This window comes from Aedes albopictus, chromosome 3 (genome assembly GCF_035046485.1).
Source record: "Aedes albopictus strain Foshan chromosome 3, AalbF5, whole genome shotgun sequence".
NCBI classification, from domain to species: domain Eukaryota; kingdom Metazoa; phylum Arthropoda; class Insecta; order Diptera; family Culicidae; genus Aedes; species Aedes albopictus.
The window spans coordinates 163026958-163051279 of record NC_085138.1 but is presented as its reverse complement, the minus strand read 5'-3'; the positions used below and the strand labels follow the sequence as shown (position 1 = coordinate 163051279).

The following is a 24322-nucleotide window of genomic DNA, read 5'->3' as shown; positions in this document are numbered from 1 at the left end:
ATTATAGAAAATTACAGGTTGCTGAATATATTCGAGATAATAAGTAAAAGATACATGCTTCTACTAATTTGCAACTAGCGCCGTCTACTGGCAGAATCCTGAACCAATCAGCTAATCAACTGAAACGCCTTAATAAACCAAACAACATTGCCGAAGAAACCAACTTTCTAAGTAATCAGAGTTCTGAGATATATGGAATATAATTATTATTTTTTGTCAGCGCTACCTAGTGGTGGAATTTTAAATCAAACGGCCCATCACCAGTAAAACCTTGGCTGGCTTAACAACTTTGCCAAGTATATCGAATATTTAAGTAATCATGGTGCTAAGATGTACGGTATGGAAATATCGCCAGTGCTACGTCTTGCTGTCTGTGATATCTGTCATACCAGAGACAAACAGACGTAACACTGATGAAATGTTGATACCAAATATCTCATCATCCTGATTACTTAGAGAGTTGGTCCTCCTCTTCTTGGCGTAACGTCCTCACTGGGACAAAGCCTGCTTCTCAGCTTAGGTGTTCTATGAGCACTTCCACAGTTATTAACTGAGAGCTTCCTCTGCCAATGACCATTTTGCATGTGTATATCGTGTGGCAGGCACGAAGATACTCTATGCCCAAGGAAGTCAAGGAAATTTCCTTTACGAAAAGATCCTGGACCGACCGGGAATCGAACCCGTCACCCTCAGCATGGTCATGCTGAATACCCGTGCGTTTACCGCCTCGGCTATATGGGCCCTTAGAGAGTTGGTGTCTTCGGCAATATTATTTGGCTGGCCAAGAACTAACAAATGATGAGCCGTTTGATTCAAAATTCCACCACAAGGCAGCGCTAGTGAGCAAACAAATATTATATTCCATATGTCTCAGGACTCAGATCACTTAGAAAGTTGATGTTTTCGGCGATGTTGTTAGGTTGGTTACGGCCGCTCAGTTGATTAGCTGATTGGTTCAAGGTTCTGTCAGTAGGCGGCGCTAGTTACGAATTAATTGAAGCATGCAACTTTAATTTATTATTTCAAATATATTCAGCAAGCTGTAACTTTTTCAATAATGCACCAAATATTCTCAAATTTTCCTGCAGGTGCACAACTAGTAAGCTATAAACGGTACAAATTTGGGCTCGATTGGATAACTTTACATAAAATTGGAGCAACTCTAATAAAGTAGTTCATATTTGAGTGTTCTTCGTTTAATTGCTATATCTCTGGATCAAGGGGACCGAATGAAATGCGACATTGCACAATTATGACTAATACATAGCTCTATGAAAAACCTTTGACTTGACTTAGACACGTTCAAAGAAAACAAACTTACAGCTTGTTGATTACTTCACGAAAAAATATCAATCATTTGAATGATTTTGCAAATGTGTAACTAGCGCCGCCTAGTGGACCATTAACTGTAAGCCCTTGACTCACTTAACAACGTTGTCGAAGACACCAACTTTCTAAGTGGTGAGAGTCCTGAGATATATGAAATTTAAAATTTGCCGTTTATTGGTGGAATTTCTAATTAAACGATCCATCACCATCCATCATGGCATCGCAAATAAAATTATTAGAAAGCAGATTTTTGAATCAGTTTAATCAGACGAACCACCCTAACATAACCATAATAGGGAATAGGATCAACAATTGAAAATAAACTTTCTAAAACACAATATGTGTCTAAAAACTTAAAGCTGAAGCTTAAACAGTTTTGTCTTTGTAAATACGGCTCTGGACCCATTGTGCAGTGTGGCGGCTGTATCACTTCCATCACCAAGCCACGTTTGTGTTGATTATGATGGCTTTCAGCCTCTTGCCTATTCATGTGCAGTTATAGCCGTGCTGGTTAGAGCGCAGGACACCGTGTATCACCATGATAGTGTCTCGGTTCGATTCCCGCCGCCGCCCGTATTTCTTTTTAAACATATATTGGTATTTGATGCCACCGCTGCTGCCATGATCAGTCTAAAAATAGAACAAATAATGAGAAACCAGTGCAGTGCGACAGAGCACACGCACACATGCGAAATTTTCCTTTTCCAGATTCTAGGAAGCCAATACAATTTTTGGAATACTGCCACCTACCATTTTTTGTATTTGCAAGGCCCTAATACAATATTTGTATATGTTTCATACCCAAATGTATTAGAATCTGTCAATCTCAGGTTGCGTGTGGAGACCTTCCAGGAGTCACAATCTCTGTTTTCGAAAACTTCTTATCAAATTCCTAGAATTTCAAGCTGATACCTGCAGCAATCAGAATCAAAATCAGAAGAAACTCATGGACGAATTCCTTCCGGTACAAAGTAAACATATCTGTTACCGCAACCACTGTGTGGTGCGGCAAAGAGTCCAATGTGTGAAGCAACCGACTCATCCCTACGCACCCATATATATTATTCAGATAGACTGCGGGTAAACTCTATTCACTCGTATTGTGCAGACAGTTTGAGCACGATCAGTTAGTTGTCAGTTTGTTGAGTACGTAGTAGGTACTCCCAGTAATGAGAAGACTCTGCAGTTTACCCGAGCAGAAGAAAATATCAAAAGCATAATAACATATGTTATTTTGGCATAATAACTGTATGTATAATGGAATCAGTAATTGTTATGTTATTAACATATCTTATAATGTTATAAACTTGTCTGTCATAAGCGGCAAAATAACAAAAATCATAACAAAAAATTGTCACTGGAAGACCAGTTTAATAACATGCTTTGTTAGATTCAATAACAACTTAATAACAATGGATCTTGCAGTGAATTTGAAAACTTGTTTTTGATGTGTTATAGTTTATCACATATTTGTACATTTTCAATAATAGAATAATAACATAAGTTAGTTTACAAAAAAGTATATTATTGAAGTGTTATTTAGTGGATGAAACTTAATAACTCGATCATAACAAAATAAGATTGCCCAACAAAACATGTAATAAAACTGTAATACTTTGATAGGTTAATAATAACAAATTATGATATAAAAACAGGCTATGTGATTCTGATGCTATGAATTAGATATTCTCCTCTGCTCGGGTAGAGTCTAAGAATAAATTATTGTATTGTAGCGCAGGTTTTAATACTTAAGAGTATACAGAAATGTAAGTAAATTTACCTTCTATTTTCATGTGAAATTTATTAATAATAAAATATTATTGCAGCTTTAAAGTTGCACAGTTTGCCAACTAAAAGACTGTGTGTTTTTTCTAACTTGCGCCAACAATATCCTTCTCTACTGATACAGATACATACACTACTCTACATATACAGATAACATTTAAAGTTTTGATCGGCTCTAGAAGAGATCTTCATGACCAATTTAAAAAAAAATTGCAATAAATCTGATTTATACATCAAAACCTCTAGATAACCTCTTTAAGAGCATCTTCCTGCTCAGTAGACCACTCTCGGAGAGGTTTTGCAAACCGCATTAAGAGTAGCAATAAACCCGTTTTAAAACCTAGTTGAACAATTTTCCATTCTCGATTGTTGTTGTTTTTTTTTTCAACAAAAACTATGACAGCTCAAAATGCAGAGAAGCTTCTTCGATGGCACGTAAAGTTCAGGAGGATACATCATTCGTAGGTAGAAAGCGATCATTTCTAAGTAATATTTTAGTAGTTATTGTGTTGGTAGGCTTATGCGCATTCAATTTTACTGTGAATATTGGGGTTGCCGAATCATAAAATTAATGCTATTCGAAAATAGTGAATATTATCATCATGGAATGAAATAAACCAATTTGTTAATTTAGTAGAACTATCTAGAACCACAAGAAAACTCAGCAGAGAGAGTTTATTTATGTGAGTATGTTATGGAAATGGTGGCAAACTATCAATTCATTGCTATTTAATTTGAGCAAAATCAACTATTTTCCATTCACGTTAGCTAATTCTTCAATATGGCGACGACCATAATCAGCGAAAATAAAACGAAAGCATGTTTACTTTTATGAATGACCACAATAAACCTAGAACAGTCGTAGTTTCTGCTTTTCCACCAACAGATGTCGTTACTAATCGAACGGATCGCAATCTGTTGAGAGTTTTAACAGATTTATTGTGGTTATAATGATTGCCAGAAGGTTTACATATCGGCAAGTATGGGAAAAAATCATTCATTTATTGCGTATCCCTCACTCACATCCACGCACAATCTGATGCGAGTGTGCTTCTCCCCCAGCCAAGCAAAATCTTTCCACTTTCATTGCGCATTCTTTCTAATCGCCGAGCACCGGGCGACGCAAGCAACGACGGCCGAATGAATCGCTACCGAATCTGAGCGCCGAAGGCGAACGAACCAAGATTGAACGAATGTTTGCGTTCAGAGTCGGGTGCGAGAGCATTCATGTTGGAACGTTCATTTAGCGTTCAGTGGAAGCATTCCGTACTGGGAATTGAATCAGTGAGTGCGTTTTGATTCAATCAGCTGAATGCCACTCGGTAGTTGAGAGAGCGAACGTTCTTTTCGTATACACCGATGCAAGCTGATTCATTTCGCTCTCTATTTGTTTATCTCCTGATTCGCTTCGGTGGCGTCGGTTGCGAGCCGTTCGTGTTGCGTTCGTTCTTAATGCGCCGCGCTCTCACTCAGTATTGGGTTGTTGGCGTTCTTTTTGCTATTTTGCATCGCCGGCATTCGGGTGAGCGAATGAGTTTTCCCATGCTTGCATATCGGAAAATTTTGTTTACTCTTAAAATCTGTTTTTTTTTTTTTTTTTTTTAATAGTTTTTTTAGTATCTCAATCAATTTTTACATTCTTCAACTTAATCTAGGTGTTCTGTGTATTCTAACACACTATCATCCTAATTTGGTAAAATAAATTTAAGCTATTATTATTACTAATTAATAACATATTACATTTCATTTGCTGTAGCAGTTAAGATTTTTTGCAGGCTTTATTTTTCACCTACGTGTCAGACATACATTTTTTCACTTATCCTAACCCTAACCTAACTTAAACTAATTATACAAAGAATTAATCGTAGCAATAGAAGACTGCAACGATTTTTGACGAAAGTTTGCAATGATTTTAGTTGACATCTGTTCCAATGTTTCAATATTAGAAATTTGATGCAACTCATTAGTGCTATAACAGGGAGGCAACTTCAGAATCATTTTCAAAATTTTATTTTGAATCCTCTGAAGTTGATTCTTTCTGGTATTGCAACAGCTTGACCATATTGGGACAGCGTACAACATGGCCGGTCTGAAAATTTGTTTATAAATCAAAAATTTGTTTTTACGACAAAGTTTTGATTTTCTATTAATAAGTGGGTATAAACACTTAATGTATTTATTGCACTTAGTTTGAATACTTTCTATGTGGTTTTTAAAAGTTAAGTTTTTATCTAGTAAGAGCCCTAGATACTTGACTTCTTCCGACCAATTTATTGGAGTTCCCCTCATAGAGACAACATGTCTACTTGAGGGTTTCAAATAAAGAGCTCTTGGCTTATGTGGAAATACGATAAGTTGAGTTTTGGAAGCATTTGGAGAAATCTTCCATTTTTGCAAATAAGAAGAAAAAATATCTAAACTTTTTTGCAATCTACTGCAAATGACACGCAAACTCCGCCCCTTGGCTGAGATACCTGTGTCATCTGCAAATAACGATTTTTGACATCCCTGTGGCAAATCAGGTAAGCCGGAGGTAAAAATATTGTACAAGATTGGTCCCAATATGCTGCCTTGTGGAACACCACCTCTTACAGGTAATCTATCTGACTTGGAATTTTGATAGTTTACCTGAAGTGTTCGATCTGATAAATAGTTTTGAATAATTTTAATAATATATAGTGGAAAATTAAAATTTTTCAATTTTACGATCAAGCCTTCGTGCCAAACACTATCGAATGCTTTTTCTATGTCAAGAAGTGCTACGCTAGTGGAGTAACCTTCAGATTTATTGGAACGAATGAAATTCGTTACCCGTAAAAGTTGATGAGTAGTCGAATGTCCATGGCGGAATCCGAACTGCTCATTGGCAAAAATAGAATTTTCATCAATATGAATCATCATTCTATTTAAAATAAGCTTTTCAAAAAGTTTACTGATAGCAGAAATTGAAGTACCGGGGCTAGAGGCATCCTCAATTTGCTGTTCCGAAAAATTGTTCAGCGTTTCATAGGGATTACTCATTTCAACGAAATTTTCATCCGAAACAATTGTTTTAGTAGAAGGAAGCGGAGAAGCTGAAAGTTCTCCTTTCCTTCTAACTTTGCCGCGTTTAGCGACAGTTTTGAAACCGACTTTTTTGGAAGGAAGCGGTGAATTCAAGGATTCACCCTTCCTTTTGTTCGATGATGCAACCATGATTTAATTAGAAGCGACCTTCCAGGAGGTTTTTTCCCTAATCGGTGTCCAAGTAGGATTGACTCTTAAAATCTGTCTTTATGGATATCTTCAAGTATACTATAAAACATTTTATCATTGGTTTTCATAAAAGCCATCTTAAAACTGTGAGTTTTAATTATTGCTGTAATAAAACCCTAATAAAAATCAAACAAAACCAATCAGCAATGGAATTGTTACTTGGGATACCAATCAACTCAGCTCGACGAATTGAGTTTGTATGTGTGTGTATGTCCGTGTGTGTATGTATGTCTGTTTACAAAAAGGGTCACTCACTTTCAGGGCATTTCCCATCGGCCGATGTTTCGGATTATATCTCGAATCGAACTGGAATTTAACCGCATTAAAATTGTCAGGAACGGTCCAGGCGTTCCGGAGTTATGGCCGTTTCAGTGATCCGGACCAGCACCGGTAGAACTGGCCGTATATAAAACTGCCCCATCATGCGACACATCAAACTGCGGCGATTTTGCCACCTTTTGCCGAAAATTCTTCTAAGCTAAGAGATACAAAAAATAAAGAATTGAAAATATAAACACAAATAAGTATTTCCGTTAATGACGTCTCACATAATGTAATTCTTCAGAAATCGCGTTACGAAGACAGTATTGAAACTTACAAAGCGAAACATAAATTAACTTTTTATCTGTCTCAAGAGCAAACTTATGTGTCTCCGACGGATTTTGGGCCGCTGAATCCGAATCCAGGCTCAGATTTGCTCCAGCACGTTAGAATTTTGAGTTATACCTCATTTTATAGGGCAAAATATGTAATTTTGGGCTTTTCTGATTGCCAGCCATTAAGCATGGACATATTTTTTTAAGCAACCGAAGGGAAAATAGCTCAATTAACATCTAAATTAACGACTTATGCCAAATATTTCGTTTTACAAAATCGAATTTGGTTACGCACGATATTTCCCATACAAGTCACCCATGCATGCAAGTTTACTTATTAACATAAAATGCTTAAATCTATCAAATTTGATTTGGTAAAACGAAATATTGTGCTTGAATTGCTAATTTAGATTTTAACTGACCAACTTACTGCCCATAATCGCATAAGAGTAACATTCGACAAAAGTAGGCATTGGAGAAAATGGAGCCCAAACATTCATCTTTTGATAGTATGGAAATGAAGCTAAATGTTAAAAATTTCTCATAAATTCGTAATCAATCGTTTAGCAATAAAATTTTCTACAGCACATCTTATATGCTAGACGAATTGTCACAAAATAAATTGGACCTGATTATGATTGATGACACGGTTTAAAGCCAGTCTATTTTTTCAGTGTGACTGTTATGCGGTTACATTGGTCAATGAGACAAAATGACTTGGTATTTTTTCATAAATCCTAGAACAAACCTGAAATTTTTATTCAGGTAGTCGAAAGAACTTGTGATTTGATTGCGATCCCCGATATTAACTCAATATTAGCAAAATATGCAAATGTTACAATTATGCAGTTATTGGCTGCTTACCCTTTGATTTCTTAAATAATATGTCCATGTTTAATGGCTTGCAATAAAAAAGCCCAAAATCACACATTTTGGCCTATAAATTGAGCTATAGCTCACAATTGTGACGTGCTGGAGCAAATCTGGATTCGGATTCAGTGACCCAAAATCTGTCAGAGACACATTAGTTTGCTCTTGAGACAAAACAAACAAAACAAACAGTATGTTATGCACTTATTCAAGTTTAATTCTAAAACACTTTTCCTAGCTTGAATGAATCCTCTCATAAAGTAAAAGGATTTAGCATTAACTAGTTTTGTGACGCTTTATCAAAACTTTGTAGAATGCTAACAGTTTCCAATTAAATTTATATCGATGTCATTGTTGGAGGCCGTTATAAATCTACACACAAAACTTAAATAAATTCTGTCAGTTCTGAAAATGGTACTGGAGGAACCACATTAAAAGAAAAAGTCATCTCATTAGAAGATTATTATCTAATTGAGCTAATGAAGTGACAACCAAAACCAAACGTCACGCTACGATGCTTCGAGTAGCTTCCATTCAGAATTCAGAAACCAGTACTGACCACGGTTGTATCACAACGAACAGTTCAATAACATTTTAATAGTCCAGATTGTCCAAAAACTCGTTCAGCAGCAATCGATTTTCGTGTGTCAGACTCTGAAACAATGCTCTACGTGCGGATCGTGAAGCACGTAGTAGCAGATTCCCGCATGGTTAGAAATACCAGTTAGCCTGACGATCAACTTTTTCGCGCCCGCTGAGATTGTTAGAATAGCGTTGTTTCCAAATCTTTCGGTCACGTATTTGCTGTTTCCATGAAGCGGGCATCTAGTTCATTCTGTACTTTCGAAAACCAGCGCGACGGCTACAGCTGAACCTGCAATCCGGTTTTCGGTTACCAACTTTTGGTAAACCCATCACTACGTCATTCTACAATTAGTTGATTGAATGGAGAAGATTCTTGAATAATTTACAATAGTACACAGAATGCTTAAGGAGGGCCGATGATACAATTTCAAGTTAGAAGGCATCGATGAAAGTAATCTTTTTATTTGGTGCTCGGAGGTCTCGCGATCAGCACATATTTCGTAATCTTCTACGGTTTCGCCCTTCTCGCAACGCTCTAGAACATTTCAGCAAGGCGTCAGATGTTCATTTGTGCTGAAAAGATACTATAACTTGAAGTGCATTGTAATACTATGTAGTTACACATCAAATTTCAGCTAAATCTCTGAGAACATTGTTTTTTTGCTCCCTCGTATCATTGCAGATTTTTTCCTCACCATCGAGAGGACGGTACGCGAGGCCGGAAAATGCTTCCGCCTTTGGCTGGGACCGGAGATGCTGATCGTTGTAACGGATGCTAAGGTCGCCGAGGTAATTATTACATCGTTTAGTTGTGCGCTATAGTTCTAGCTCTAGCTAGTGCAATATGGCTTTACATTAGGTACTAGCGAATAAAACAAGCCGTATTCAACTGACTAGTAGGTAGACTAGTCTAGCCGACGACGCGTCGCAATTCGCGTGAATCGTTGCCGGGCAATCAAATTAGTCGCTCGTCAGGTGCAGGTGGCTGGATGGAGTGGCTTTTGGTTTTTACCCTATAAGTGGTGGCGAGGCGATGACACCTCCATATTAATGTACACACAGATTGTGCGAAGGTTTGTTTATGTTTGTACTGAATGAGATGCAATGTTTGAAGTTTTGCGTGTACTAACTGTAGTGAGAACCGACAGTGACAGTGACACAGAAACACAGATAGATTACTTTGCATAGTGGGGTTTGACTTGCGAAGTTCATTGATGATAATCGAATGGTAAACAGAACTTTCATCATCGATTAGCGGATTACATTATTGCATGTGGATTGTGGAATCACGTGCAACTTCATATATATACGACTCCTAGACCGTGAACTGATGCCACGTTGATCTGTGAAGTCATATTGGTCACGTTATGGAATCAGTTTTTAACATGACGTTGTTAGTTCCTATCATATGAAGGCCTAGGACTTGATTTTGGTTAAGTTTTTACATTGTTGCATTTGAAATCTCGGCTATACAGTGATAGACATTCGTTTAGCCGAGGCAAAAAAAAAAAAAAACAAAAAAGTGGCAGGAAACTTATACAACATATTTTATGCTAAAACTTTTTTATAGCAGGGATAGTATATGTAGTACTGTTTTATGAAAAGGTGATACATAACACATACATATACATTGACACAAAACCCTTCAAATGTATTTCTTGTCTAGACATTCATTTAGCCGAGGGAAATAAAAATTTGGGTTTCAATAGAATTATTGCAATTTCGTGAACATATTTCGAGCATATACACCAAGGCTTTTAGTTAATGACGTGTTAGTAAGATAATTGACTTTAAAAATTTATTTATTTTGTGATTCAGAGAACTTTTATCAACAATTGTCCTGATAAGGAGACATGATGATAAATAAATTCATTTTAGAAAAATATTTTCTGTAAACACTCAAATGTAAGCTAGATTAGTTGTTTTGAAAATATCTCGGAAAATATGGCACAAAATTATCGTTGGAAATGTTAAAATTAAAGCATGAATAAAAAAAATAAGTGTATAGGTTTTAGGTTGAATGAACATTAAAAAATAAAAGCTAAAATAAATAGTTCAGTGTAGGAATAAAGACGTAACCTAATGCCTATGAAGCAAACTTTCCCGGCTTGCGACCCTTTTTCAATTGTAATAGTATTTGGCGACCCACCAGCACACAACGTAAACTATTTTTTTAGGCTTGGACTACATGTTACGTTACGTAGCAATTACCCTAGATAATTTAAAATTTGTATTCTATTTATGCTGCTTGTATCTTTTTTTTCGAGACAAAATAAAGCTAAAGTGCTGAAGTATAGTATCAGAGAAAGCAGTTAATTTCACGAATTTCATGACTTTGACACTTGATATTATCAAATATCACGTACACGTGACTTATTACGTTTCAGCAAACGTTTTTTTTATAAATTTGAGATAGGTTTGCAAGTTTCGAATTAAAATTTTACTAGTCTGGCTCCATGTAAAACTAAATAACACCATAGCTTAGGTATACTGTTCCAATATTTAGAAATAAAGAAAACCTGGGATTTATACTAAGCCTTTGATGACATGGTAGCAATTTAATGATTGTGCAGAACTGTAAAAACTTTCTTTCAAATATAAGCAAATCAAATCTTGCATTCTTTAAGGGTTTTTTCGTGCATAAATTTTAAGACCCAATACACTTCTGATTGAAAATGAAATTCTACAATGATAGCGAGTATAGTTTTTTTTTTAAATTATAGTATTGCTCTATGGCCAAACGTTCGGTGGTTGCTTGTTGAAATTTGGTGATTTTTGGTTATTCAAATTGTTTTTGAAATTCTAACTATTGAACTGAGCGTTCGAATCTTACTGAAAATACAAACTGCAAGCAACAACTTGAGTCCAATTATTTCCCCATATGCACAAGGAAATCTAAAATTTTACTAAATTCTCAGGCCTTTTATTTGAAACCTCATAGTTTCAGAATCGATTTCAGAACGCAGACTGTGGTTTCAATATTCAATATACTCCGGATGAGGAACAATTATAAAAAAAAGTTTGGATAGAATAAAGCATAAACCTTGTTTCTGCCGATTTTTCAAGAGAGTATTTGAATGTTCCTAAAAAGGCCAACAATCCTGCCAACAATATCATTTGACATAAGCTTAGTATGGCATGTATTACTATATCGCCCATGCTCTTGCGACCCACCAAAAATCGGTTCGCGATCCATAGTTTGAGAAACGCTGCTCTGAAGTATACACGCTTAGTTTTTATTACCGAACTCGGTTTGATTTTTCAACAAATTTAATTGGTTGCAGGTCAAATACCGAGCAGTTCGGTTCATTTGCGATTTTCTAATGGTTGAAACCGACTGTTCGTTGATTATGACAAATTGATATGTCATATCTACCGAACAAGACAGTTGATTCCAAAGTATACGATCTCGGTTGGCAGATACCGAGAAAACTCGGTTTGTCAGCCATGTTTGTTTTTCTTTGTGTAAATGAATTGAAGTGAAAGGAAGTTTTTTCGACATTTAAAGCAAATTTTCAGTTGCTGTTGATGCTGATGATGATGATATTGTTCTACCATCTATTGTAGCAAGGCAGCTGCCTATAGCACTGGAATAATCTGAAAAGCGATTTGATCAAGATTGTGCTGTTGTTAGTGGTCAGTCATTCTCCTGTATGAAGGGCCAAAAAGGGTTGTGCGGACCCGCAAGCAGAGACACTTGCGCGAAACCCGCGTCAGGGGAAAAGAATCTCCTTCCAGAAGAAAGTTCTCACGAACAACTGCAAAATCCAGCCCTCGATTGACAGAATACTCCCAATAGATGGGGTCGAAGAGCCCGCCCTCAATCCACGAAATGTTAACAACAAGGAGGAGGCAGTTCCAAGCTCCTGTCCAAATCGCTTCAATCGGGTGCCCTGATGGTCCCTCCCTTTCCCAATATATGATGAGATATGTATGTATGTGAGTGTGTGTTGTGTATGTTTTGTTATACATTTGTATGAAAAACAATCATAATCTTAATCAATAAGCATTTAAAAAATATGCGAAACATTTACCTGATTACTCCTGAAATAAAATGTGGATTAGTAACAAAACATTAAAAAAGCACATCAAATCTCGATCCTGGAATGTCTGCTTACCACAGATCGGCCACTTTAGGCATGAAAACATCAACAAGAGCGAAATTTTATGTGGTGGTAGATCTTACGCCGCAACGCACCATTCTAAGGTGATCTACCCACGTTACGGGGAAGGAACAAACTCGCCAAATTATTCGAATTCCAGTATACTCTCAAGACGAAATTTATGACTTCCATTTGCATCTGCCGGACATCCAGTAGCAATGCCACTAAAAAACTACACGGAAATCACGCGAAAATTAAGCCGATTTGCGGCATCCCAATAGGAATACGACAAACTCTCACAACAATTGTGAATTATCCTACCCAACGCAACGTGATCCACTGAATCGTCAGCTGAGAGAAATATGTTGGACACCACAAGATCGATTTGCAAGTATTGCTTTTTTGCACTGTATTCGACCCCATGCCGTTTTTTTGTCCCACCACAATTGGCTTTTTAGGCGATGTTGAGATAATCCCATATTCTGAATCTACACGCCAAACTGAGCCGAAATCCAAATTTTCATGAATTTTGGGCCCGGGAACCTATTTAAAAATCAATTAAAAGTTTGTATAGGAGCGATTTGTCGAATCACCCCTCGTCGGATTTTGTACTGTGCTGAGCTGTCAAGCAGTTGCCCAGCTGTCAAAAGGTGATTTGAATAAATCTTTTTGAAATTGATTTTAGGTATCAAAACAAAGTTCTAAAAATCTGAAAAAAATCATATAGGCTTAGAAAAAGGTTCTCTTTCGTTTAAAAATATAATATCATTGATTTTTTCTAAATTTAAAAACCCAAACTACAATATATTCCCACCAGTTTCAGCATACATTGGTTCGCTTCACTGCTAGAAATTTTTAACGTCGGTTACATGTTTTGGGTGGTGCATGGAATAATCGGTTTGTTTACTTGCTACTTTCTTTGGTGTTTGCAAATTTTCAGTTGCTGTTGGTGGAAAAAGGGAAATGTTGTGCATGTGATAAATAATATAATTAAAATTAGAAAAAAATCAGGTCTTACTCCTGCCCATACCTGCAGTAACCTCCAGTAGTTGGCGAATTCCTTGAGATCAAATTTTCCATTTAATTTGACATTCGAGGGCATTTTCATTTGCTGTGACTGATAAATATTTAAGAACAATAAAGTAAGCATCAACAATAATCACAATCAAAGGCCTTAATTTTCAAAATGTTTTTGAATCCGACAATGATTCGATTAAACCGATGTTCGGTTGGCCCTGATTTTTTAACTTCAACCGATTACTTCGGTTTGTTTGACATTTATGAAGAAATGAATATTAAACCGAACACTCGGTTAGTGTACATTGAACCGAGCAGCCAACCTAGCGTTCAGCAGATAAAAACTCGGTAGAAATTCAACCGAGTTCGGTACAATTCGGAAATTCAACCGAATTCGGTACAAATCTAAGTGTGTATCTATATAATACTAGCATTATTGAATTAATTAGGAGACTGCCAAGTGGAAGAACTGCAAGAGGAATATGAATTTTCGTACCCTGTTCATTTGTGAAGTTCTCACAAAAATGCATGAAATGGTCAAATTGTTGGCTTATTTTCATTCAATCTGAAGAAATATATTACTAATGTGTCTTAGTTTTGAACCACATTCATTTTTGAAATGATATGTTTTAAAAGAACGTCTAAATTATAAAGTAAGTAGTTCATGCTAGAAATTTGAATACTTTGAATGCGTGATTCTTTGAAGGTTTGCTGCATTTTTTTTCTGATAAAAATATTGTTTTCTGTAAATTTTCCACCGCACTCGTTGTGATACTTTCAATCTTTTTAAACACTTTAGATGCAAATAACTGCAGACATTTCAATTTGGGAACATTTTCAATATTATGACATATTTACATGAAATGCATTAAAAATTAAAATGGAAACACTTCTGAAAACGATCAAATTTTTGAATGACGAGTCTTTCTATAATGTAGGTTACCATACAATATAATTGTGTTGGACATGTTTCGAAATTTGATAGTTTTTAACGCGTAATAAAAACTGTAGAATTAAAATTGTAGAATTCTGCTAAATGAATGTCTAGTCCGATTTTCGATTTTTTTTAATATTTTACGGCTAAAAAGGTAATAGTTTATTGTTTTATTTCATTAGCTAATGCGAATTAGTTAGAGTATCCTCTAAAAGTTAAAAAAAAGAACATAAAACTATTACAGTTGCGAAAAAAATATGCCTCGGCCAGTGAATCAAAATTCAACCATCGCGCAACAATAATGACAATGTCGCAACCTGTATTTGTTGCGACAAACCAACCCATGCGTTTGCCCCAACTTGAAAATAATGGGATCAACATCGTACACCACGAGTTTAAAGTTTTTAAGCCTTGCATTGCGATTTTCGAACGGTAACTTCGAGTTGGTAAACACTGCAACGGCTAAACAAATGTCTAACACTGTAGCATGCTCATCAAAAAAAAAAAAAAAAAACGAAAATATGACATTTTTGACTGGATATTTTTAAATTTCAGGGAGATTTTGTTTATGTACTGGATTTCGGGAATCATTTTATTTACATTGCCCCACACATTCTAGAATTTTTGATTTTTTTCAATTTGCTGCAATTTTAGTATGGTTAGATGAGAGGTCGTTCACAAAAATGACTCCTACTTCTAAAAATTGAGCAGATGGAACAAAAGTTTGTTCGACAAGAGACAATGACTCATAATGACATTTTCTTTAAGTTTGGCGAAAGACATGAACACGCTATCTAAACTCATGAAAAAGCAATCGAATTTTAGTCTGTCTTTTGAGTGGATTAATGCTGGGATTAATCACATTAGTGATACTTTCTTTTAGCAACATTTCAATAAGTGTTTAAAGTTGTACTCTAAAACGCTATTAATTATGCAGTTTACTATATTTTTTTTTTACTTCTTTTCACATCTTGGTTGCGCAGCTTAAATTTTGACGCCGACAAGAGGCTTTCACCATATTTTTGTGACTCTGGGATGTATGTGAGAATTTAAGAAACTGAAATCCATATATCTGTCTATTTTCGTTGAATACAAGAGTACCTCAAATTACAGTTCCAGTTTTCTAATCGACGTTTTTGAGAATGGCATACTTTCTGAAAAACGAAAATCAATCTACCGTAACGTGATTTCGATATCTTACCAACGAAACATATGTTTCCTTCATTCTGAAATACAATACATTCCATGAATACATTCGGAATTTGCTCCAAGGATTCCTTCACAGATTTCCATTAATATTTCTTGCGTGATTCTTTTGAGAAATCTCTAGGAATATTTCCATGCAATCACTTGGAAGATCTCCAGGTTTCCCTTCGAAGTTGTTTCTGGGTTCTTTCAACCCATTCCGCTTGATTATCTCTTCGAATTTGATAAAAAATTGGACTCCTAGGGTTCTTTCAAGAGTTTCTTCTCGGATCCAGATGTTCCTTTTTAAATTACTGCTGAAGTTTCTCCGGGAATTCTTTTAGAAATTCTACCAGTAATCGGAAGATTAAAAAAATATTGTGGATGTTAACTAGTACATCCTTTTAAATTTCACCAAAGAATTTATTTCGAGATTCACAAAGATTTTCATTCCAAAATCTCTATAGGAGTTCCTCCGCCTTTTCGGAATCTCCTACGTGATTTTTTACAGAAGTCTTTGTGACATTCATCGACGGGTTTCCCCAGAATTTGTTTCTTAGATTCCTTCAATTTTTTTTCTAGGATTTCATCCGAAGTTCCTTCTGGGATTCTTCAAAGAGTTTCTTCTGAGTATTTTACCCGGCAATTATTATGGGACTCATCCAATAATTTAAATCTTCTGTAATTCCTTGAAGTTCCTTCTGGAATTTTGATTTTGTATGCTTCCAATAGATTTTGCTGGATTCTATCTTTATTCGTCTTTGGCGTTTCTCCAGAACGCATTACTGCGTTTCCTTGAAGATTTTTTTTAAGAATCCTCCATGTTTTTATTACAGAAATTCTGCAGGAGTTCCTTCTGCAAATTCTTTTAAAGTTATTTCTGGAAGCCCTCCTCATGTTCCAGACAGACAGTTTAGCTAGAACAAATTTATGCAAATGTTCTATGTAGATTTTCACTAGCGACACCTAGGCTACCGATTGCCACAGTACAGTTGACAATTTGAACGACAACGTGTTTTAACTGCTCACTTACCACCCAGTTCACCGCCCACCGAAAAATAAAAACCAAACAATCACTTTCAGAATGATATTATCATTTGATAAATTCACAAAGATTTGCCGAAACGAGTGATGTTTATCCAGATGCTGTTTTATTTAAACACATTTTAATAAAATAAATTAAAAGTGTGAAAATAGTTTATGATCGTCTTATACTAATTTAAGCAAAATATCTTAGACATTATCATTATTAACTTTAATTGTTTTTTTCGGTGATTTGAATACTACTCGAAGTAAGAGGGATTAAGATTTGTTTGCTGATTGTCACTTGGTGATTTTCGGTGACCATGTTTTTACACAAGTTGCTTTGTCAAACTTGAACGTCTGTTTGCGGATTTCCTTTAGGAGATTCTTTTGGGAATCATCCAGAAGTTCTTGGAGAGATCTCTAGATCGAAATCCTGGATCCCACACTACACCTCTGGTTCCCAAAGGAACTGATTCCTAACAGACTAAACTTCTAGTTTCCCTAGAGAAATTTCTAGAGTATTTTCTAGAGAAATACTCAGAAAAAATCCATTAAGAAATCGGCAGTAATCCACAGAAGGCATACAAAGGTGGAATACCTGATAAGGATTACCGTAAACCGTGGTCAAATTGATCTCTGGGTCGAAATTGATCAGACGTTTTTCAGTTTGATTAAGGATACTTAAAATAGGTTTCCCACAAGAATCAAGCTGCCTTCAAAGCTTCCATTTATTACGTAACGCTAAAATCGACATTTTTAAACCTCCGTCTCCCCCCTCAAAACACTTTTTTGTATGAAAACCCGATTTTTTTGTATGGGCCGTAACGCTTGGCCATACTCGCCCCTCCTCCTAGAGCGTTACGTAATTTGTGAACGGCGCCGAATCAGATACTTGTGTGGAAAATGGAGTTCTCCAGAATCTCCAAAAGTAAGTTCCTAGAGGAATACCCAGATGGATACCAATAAGGATGGTGCCTCAATACAATGAGCTAATGCAGGGGTTCTCAAACTTTTTTAGCTTGCGACCCACTTTTGATTGTTATGAAATTTGGCGACCCACTAGCACATATTTTAATAACCTACAGGGGATGGCCAAAATGTTTGGGATAGGCAATTTTTTTTTCTCTCACAAAAAAGTTAAACAAGCTATAACTTTTCATAGAGTGCATCAAAAAATCTCAAATTTTGGCTGTTTGTCAACCTATTATATGTTTCTATATTGGTACAAATTTTGGCTCGATTGGTTAATTTTTCGCGAAGTTAGAAGCGTTCGGGTTAAACACTATTATTTACACAACTCATTTTTGAAATGTCATATCTCGGAAACCAATGAACCGAATTGAATGATTTTTTTAACGTTTATCAACAATATATTGATACTTATTACGACGTTATGAAATGCAATATTTTCTCACGGTGAATTAAGTTATACCGGATTGAAATTTTTACCCATATAGAGAAAAAAAAGTCAAATTTACAATACCACACAAAAATTACTAAATGTGTTCTTCCTTCAATATAAATAGGCTCTAATATATCTGATTAGAGATAACTTGAGAACAGAAGTTGAAAATCTTTGGATATCAACACTAAAATTTATTGATATTGATGTAAAAAAATACATTTTTTCGAGAAAAATCCAAAAAGTGTCAATCTATGATAACTTTTTTCAATGTTTAAGAAGTACCTTTGTTTCAATAGTTTGTAAAGCATTTACATATTGATAGTGTACGTTCAAAATTTCATTCAATTCGGTTCACTGGTTTCCGAGATATGACAGTTCAGAAATGAGTTGTCTAAAAAATAGTGTTTTGCCCGAACGGGCCTAACTTTGCGAAATATTAATCAATCGAGCCCAAATTTGTACCAATGATGCACACATAATAGGTTGACAAAAAGTCAAAATTTGAGATTTTTTGATGCGCTCTATGAAAAGTTATAGCTTGTTGAACTTTTTTGTGAGAGAAAAAAAAGTTGCCCATCCCAAACATTTTGGCCATCCCCTGTACGTCATTTTTTAAAACTGGTGCTGTCCTTCTAGATTATTGCATATTATCGTTTCCATTGGTTTTGTTATACTTACGTTAACTACGTAATACTAAACCTTGTCAACTTTTTTATATTCTTGTAATTCAAACAGGTTGGGTTGAAAATTCAGTTCTATATTTACGGCGAGAGAGCCAACATCAAGTAATGTTTTAAGGATAGTACTATGATTCTGGATCGTTAGAAGAGTATTTTTGATTTTTTTAAATAAAATTCTTCATCCATACTTATTTTACTTCTATTTAATTGCAATCACTTTTCAGCTGTTTTGATTTCTGTAAAGCTCATGTTAAGATTATCGAAATTAGCAGAATTTTACCGAAGTTGAGCTTTATTTTAGTTGAGTATAATATAAATAAATGTTCCGTTGGAGGTTTTTGAAATAAAAAGTTAAGAATAAAAAAAACAACATAGATGCTTATCAAAGGTATGTTGATTTCTTATCGAAATTTGATAATGTTTTGATTGATTTTCAATATTTCAAAATTGTTTTGAGATTCTAAATGCTGAATGACATGTAAATCTAACTGAAAATGCAAGCTGCAAGCAACAACTTGAACTCCGATTCCAGAACGGCAGCTGTAGATTGAATATTCCATATACTCCAGACTGAGACTTATAATACAAAAGTTTGAATAGTATTAAGAAGAAACTTAATTTCTAGAAATAACTCTGCCGATAATCTAAGAGAGTATTTGTTAATTGGAAAATGGCTAATGTTATTCTTTGATTGAGAGATTTATTACAATATCGCCCAAGCCTTCGCGACCCACCAAAAATTAGCCCGCGACTCACCAGTGGGTCGCGACCCATAGTTTGAGAAACGCTGAGCTAATGAAATAAAAAAAAATGGCTGGATTATCCAGAGTGATCTGCCAGAGTTAGCTACTTGTTTTACAATTCCTGCAGATTAATGCCAAACTTTGAATAACTAGTATTCTAGGGAAGAGTTTTGATAACACTTTCGGAGTTGACAAAAAAGGAATAATACGTTAACGAAATCGTATAGTAGATTGGATGATTCTTGAAAATTTCACAGATATTCAGAATTTCTAATACACAATAATGCAACGCACGGAAATTTTGATTTTCTTTTAAACTCACTAGCACCAATTAACGCATATACTTATAATCAACTAGTTCATCATTATTTCAGGATTAAAAACACTAGATTTTTGAAGCAAAAGACTACAGGACTAAAAGTATGGAAAACTTAGAAGAAGCTGGCGTATTGTGTAAAAGCTCATAAATTTAGTACGAGTTTTCATTAAAATGCCGTTTTTTTCAGATGTCTAATTAAGCTTTATGAAAAGTTATCTCTCAAACAATCACTTATCATCAACGGCTTTTGTACCAGACGATCCATACCACTTTTCATACTATTCATGTTAAGTTTACTGGACATATTTGAGAACAACAGTAAAGGTTATTTTTTGCTTAAAAAGTATTGTTCTCATGAAAAGACAGGTGTTTTTACGATAAACTGCCTATTTCCAGGAGTCGAATGTGAATTCAAGGTGTTCAAATTTGGTATTTTTAAAATTTTGTACAACATTCTCCGATTTCATGCCAGAATTTCGCTAACGGACTTGATGAAGGTGCTTTCAGCACATGTCTTAAAAAGAGGAGTTTTTTGTTAAGGTTGGGGCTCTGGGAACAAGATGGCGGTTTCAGGCTTGTCTGTAAAACATAATAAGGAGATTTGAAATAGTTTAGAACCTTGGTTATGGTTGCAATATGGTTATTTCAGAAATTCTTATAGAGATTTCTTCAAATATACCACAGGAAATCTATCAAATAAATTATGTAGCTGGCATTTTAGTATTTTTCGGAGAATAAAAAAACTATTTGTTTTAATGGTCCGACGTTTTGGTCCTTATAATAGTCCAATAACGTCGGATTAAGAAACAAATTGGATACGATTTCCATAAGTAAGTAATCTCACGCTACCAAATTCATCCTATTCGAAAACAAGCGAATACGGCACCAATTGATTCCGTTCTTTTTGTTTTCATGCGTGCTCACTTCCAACAAAAAATACAAAAATAAGAAACGAAAAAAAGAGCTCTTCAATCCTTTGTTTTTCGTAGGATGAAAATGGGAGCCACATGCTTAATATGGGAACCAATGCCCTAGTTGTCTACATTCTCCCAGAAGCCTGAAAAGCTAGCAACATAACTGAAGACATTCAACATACCGTCGAATACCGAAGAAATGAATTATCTAGAAATTCTTCCTAAGATTTTTCAGAATTTTGTGCACAGATTCTTTAAAGATTCTCCCGAGAGTATTTCCTGATGTTTCATTAAAAAAATGCCCAAAAGATTGCTCTAGAAACCCTTCCATAAACTCCTTCAGAGATTCTTCCAGAATTCCTTAAGAGATTCCCGGAAATAATTTTTGAAATTATTCCAATGACTCTTCCAGAAGTTTTTCCAAGAAATCATTCTCATCCAGAGATTATTCTAAAAAATCCCACACGAAACATCTAGGGAGTCCTTCAATTCATCCAAAGTTTTCCCCAAGAATTTCTGCTACAATTACTATAGATATAGGTTCAGGAATTCTTCGGATATTCCTTAAGGAATTGTTTCAAACATTCGTTTTCAAATTCTTCAGATATTCCTTAAGGAGTTCGTCAAGAAATCCCAGAAAACTGTGAAGAGGTTTATCCAGCAATTTCTTTCTAGATTCCTCTAGATATTCATGTAGGAATTCTTCCAGCATGTCCTCCAGAGATTCTTCTTCCAAGTACCACATTGCATGGTTTACCCTAACAAATATAGTAGACAATCTTCCAGAAACCTCTCCAGAAATTCGTCGGGGAATTCCCTCTGGATTTGTTTCATAAATCCTGAATTCTGAAATCTTACCAGGAATTCCTGTTTTTAAAATTCAAGATTCTAATTGGTTGGCGTGAAGTCAGACCGGACGAACTGTTTTTCAATGATTTTGGGAAAATGCTCTGCATCAAAATATCGTCGAAAAATTTAAATTGTCAAATTCCTTCGCTTATTTTTACCTGTCCAAAAAATCGTCGTCCTCTCTGACATATTGCTGACCAATTGTTGTGTGAAGTTTAAGTATTTAAAACCATACAATATAAGTTACCATAAAATAAGATTTTTGTGTCAACAAAATCAAAGATGGCGGACCAAAATTTCAGATGATAATTGTTTTCTGGAGTTTATGCTATAGGTAATTTAAAAACCCAGATTAATCCACCTAGTGGTGATAGTGCCTTTCTCGTCGAATATGTGCTCATGAACTTTTCGTCGACGTTAGTCAAAATGTTCCTGAATCCTGAAAACACTTCATATAGAAAAGCAACAATTTTAACAAAGCCATCATCGGTTTTCGAAACTTATTCATGATACATATTCCGATTTTATGTTCAACAGCCAAACAGAGCTGAAAAATATCAGACCTCTCAGTTGACTGCTTGACCACCTTAACCCTAGTCGTGTATTGGGATCATTATGGCCCCATTCCATCCACTACGGTAGCGGGGTGAGCGTCAGCTAATGCATGAAGAAGGTTAACTTTATTCCAATCAAAGATCACTTTGTGATCTTCGCCAATGTTTATTTCAGCACACTTTAGGGTATATTTTATTATCATTGGTAACATGATTCATGTAAAATTTGACCTTCCTCCAAGAAAAATGCATTCAAATTCTTGAATTTCATTTCCATTCAAATTCCAATCGCAATAAGAAAAGTGAGGGCTCAACCAGCCACACCCAAATTGTGAGCAGTAATTTTAGAAGCATAAGGAGATTGAAGATTGAAAAACTGTATGAGGTGTTGATGCGATTAAATTATTTTTTTTTCATAAAACGTTGACATAGTTATCCATACGTCGCATGTATTGGTTCTCTTTTACATTTGACCATTTCTGTTGGGATACCCGTAATCGGTTCCGTAACACACTGATATGGCTTGCGTCTATTTTCTTGCAACTGTTCAACATGTTACCTAAAAAGCCGTGATTTGAGCTATCGCATGCATGGGTTTGGTGTCACTTCCGGCCCGGAACCGGTTGTGGATCACTACCGATAGTCTCTTAAATAGTCTGAGCCTATCTGCTTGCTAAAGTTTATAAGGTTATCAAAAAAGCCATGGGTTTGGTTCAATTTTATATTTAGCCGCTTTCAGAGGAAAACCCGGAACTAGTTTCGGCGCTACTGACAGTCCATAATGTGGTCTTAGCATACTGCCTCAATAACCGGTCATCAAGTTGTCGAAAAAGCCGTGATTTGATGTGCCGTATGCAAAAGTTTTGTCCACTTTTATATACGGCAACTTCCGGCGGAACACCCGGAACCGGTTCCGAAGCACTACCTGTGCAGATATGGTCTGGGGCTGTTTTCTTGCTAACTGCTCATCAGGTTATCGAAAATGCCGCAGTTTAATGTGTCGGATGCATGGATTTGGTTCACTTTTATATTTTGCCACATTCGGCGGGACACCCGGAACCGGTTCCGGAACACAACCGGTTCATTTATGGTCTGAGACTGTTTTCTTGCTAACTGTCCATCAGGTTATCGAAATTGCCGCAATTTGATGTTTCGCATGCATGGATTTGGTTCACTTTTATATTTGGCCACTTCCGGCGGGATCCCCGAAACCGGTTCCGGAACAATACCGGTTCAGATATGGTCTGAGCCTGTTTTCTTGCTAACTGCTCATCAGGTTATCGAAAATGCCGCGGTTTGATGTGTCGCATGCATGGATTTGGTTCACTTTTATATTTGGCCACTTCCGGCGGGACATCCGGAACCGGTTCCGGAACACAACCGGTTCAGATATGGTCTGTGACTGTTTTCTTGCTTACCGTCCATCAGGTTATCGAAAATGCCGCAGTTTGATGTGTCGCATGTATGTGTTTGTTACATTTTTATATATGGCCCTTTCCAAGGGTACTGGTCCGGAACACCTAAATGGCCATAACTCCGGAACGGCTGGACCGATCCGAACCATTTTCAATAGGAAACAATGGGACCAGATTCCGCGTCGAATGAACCGTCGGTCATTAAAATTGGTTGAGGTTTACTGCCAAAAAGTGATGTGAGTTTTTTGTACACACACATACACACATACACACACACACACACACACACACACACACACACACACACACACACACACACACACACACACACACACACACACACACACACACACACACACAGACACACACACACACACACACACACACACACACACACACACACACACACACACACACACACACACACACACACACACACACACACATACACACACACATACATCACCTCAATTCGTCGAGCTGAGTTGATTGGTATATGTGACTTGACCCTCCGGGCCTTCTATCAAAAAGTCGTTTTTGGAGTGAACATATAGCCCTTCCAGTGCACTTAGTGTACGAGAAAGGTAAAAAATTTAGATTTTATGTGGAAATAATGTCTGGAGTTCAATGATGTGACGGAGTACGACGAATACATTTTGGTTAGCCTTCATAAAGTGTCTAGTATTATCTGAGCCTGATGTATTCACACTGAGAGCTTTTTTTGCCAGTGATCATGTGTGTAAGATCCTGCACCAACC

At 36.0% G+C, this 24322-nt stretch overlaps 1 protein-coding gene across 3 annotated transcripts in view; it reads left to right on the top strand.

Annotated features, from left to right (window-relative positions):
• LOC109422664 (cytochrome P450 4d1-like) overlaps nucleotides 1-24322 on the top strand; it is a 505971-nt gene that overhangs the window by 17267 nt on the left and 464382 nt on the right. For all 3 annotated transcript variants that reach the window (XM_062858781.1, XM_029880538.2, XM_062858782.1), the window contains exon 2: nucleotides 9103-9209. In XM_062858781.1, the coding sequence (XP_062714765.1) occupies nucleotides 9103-9209 (107 nt within the window). The remainder of the gene's footprint in view (nucleotides 1-9102; nucleotides 9210-24322) is intronic.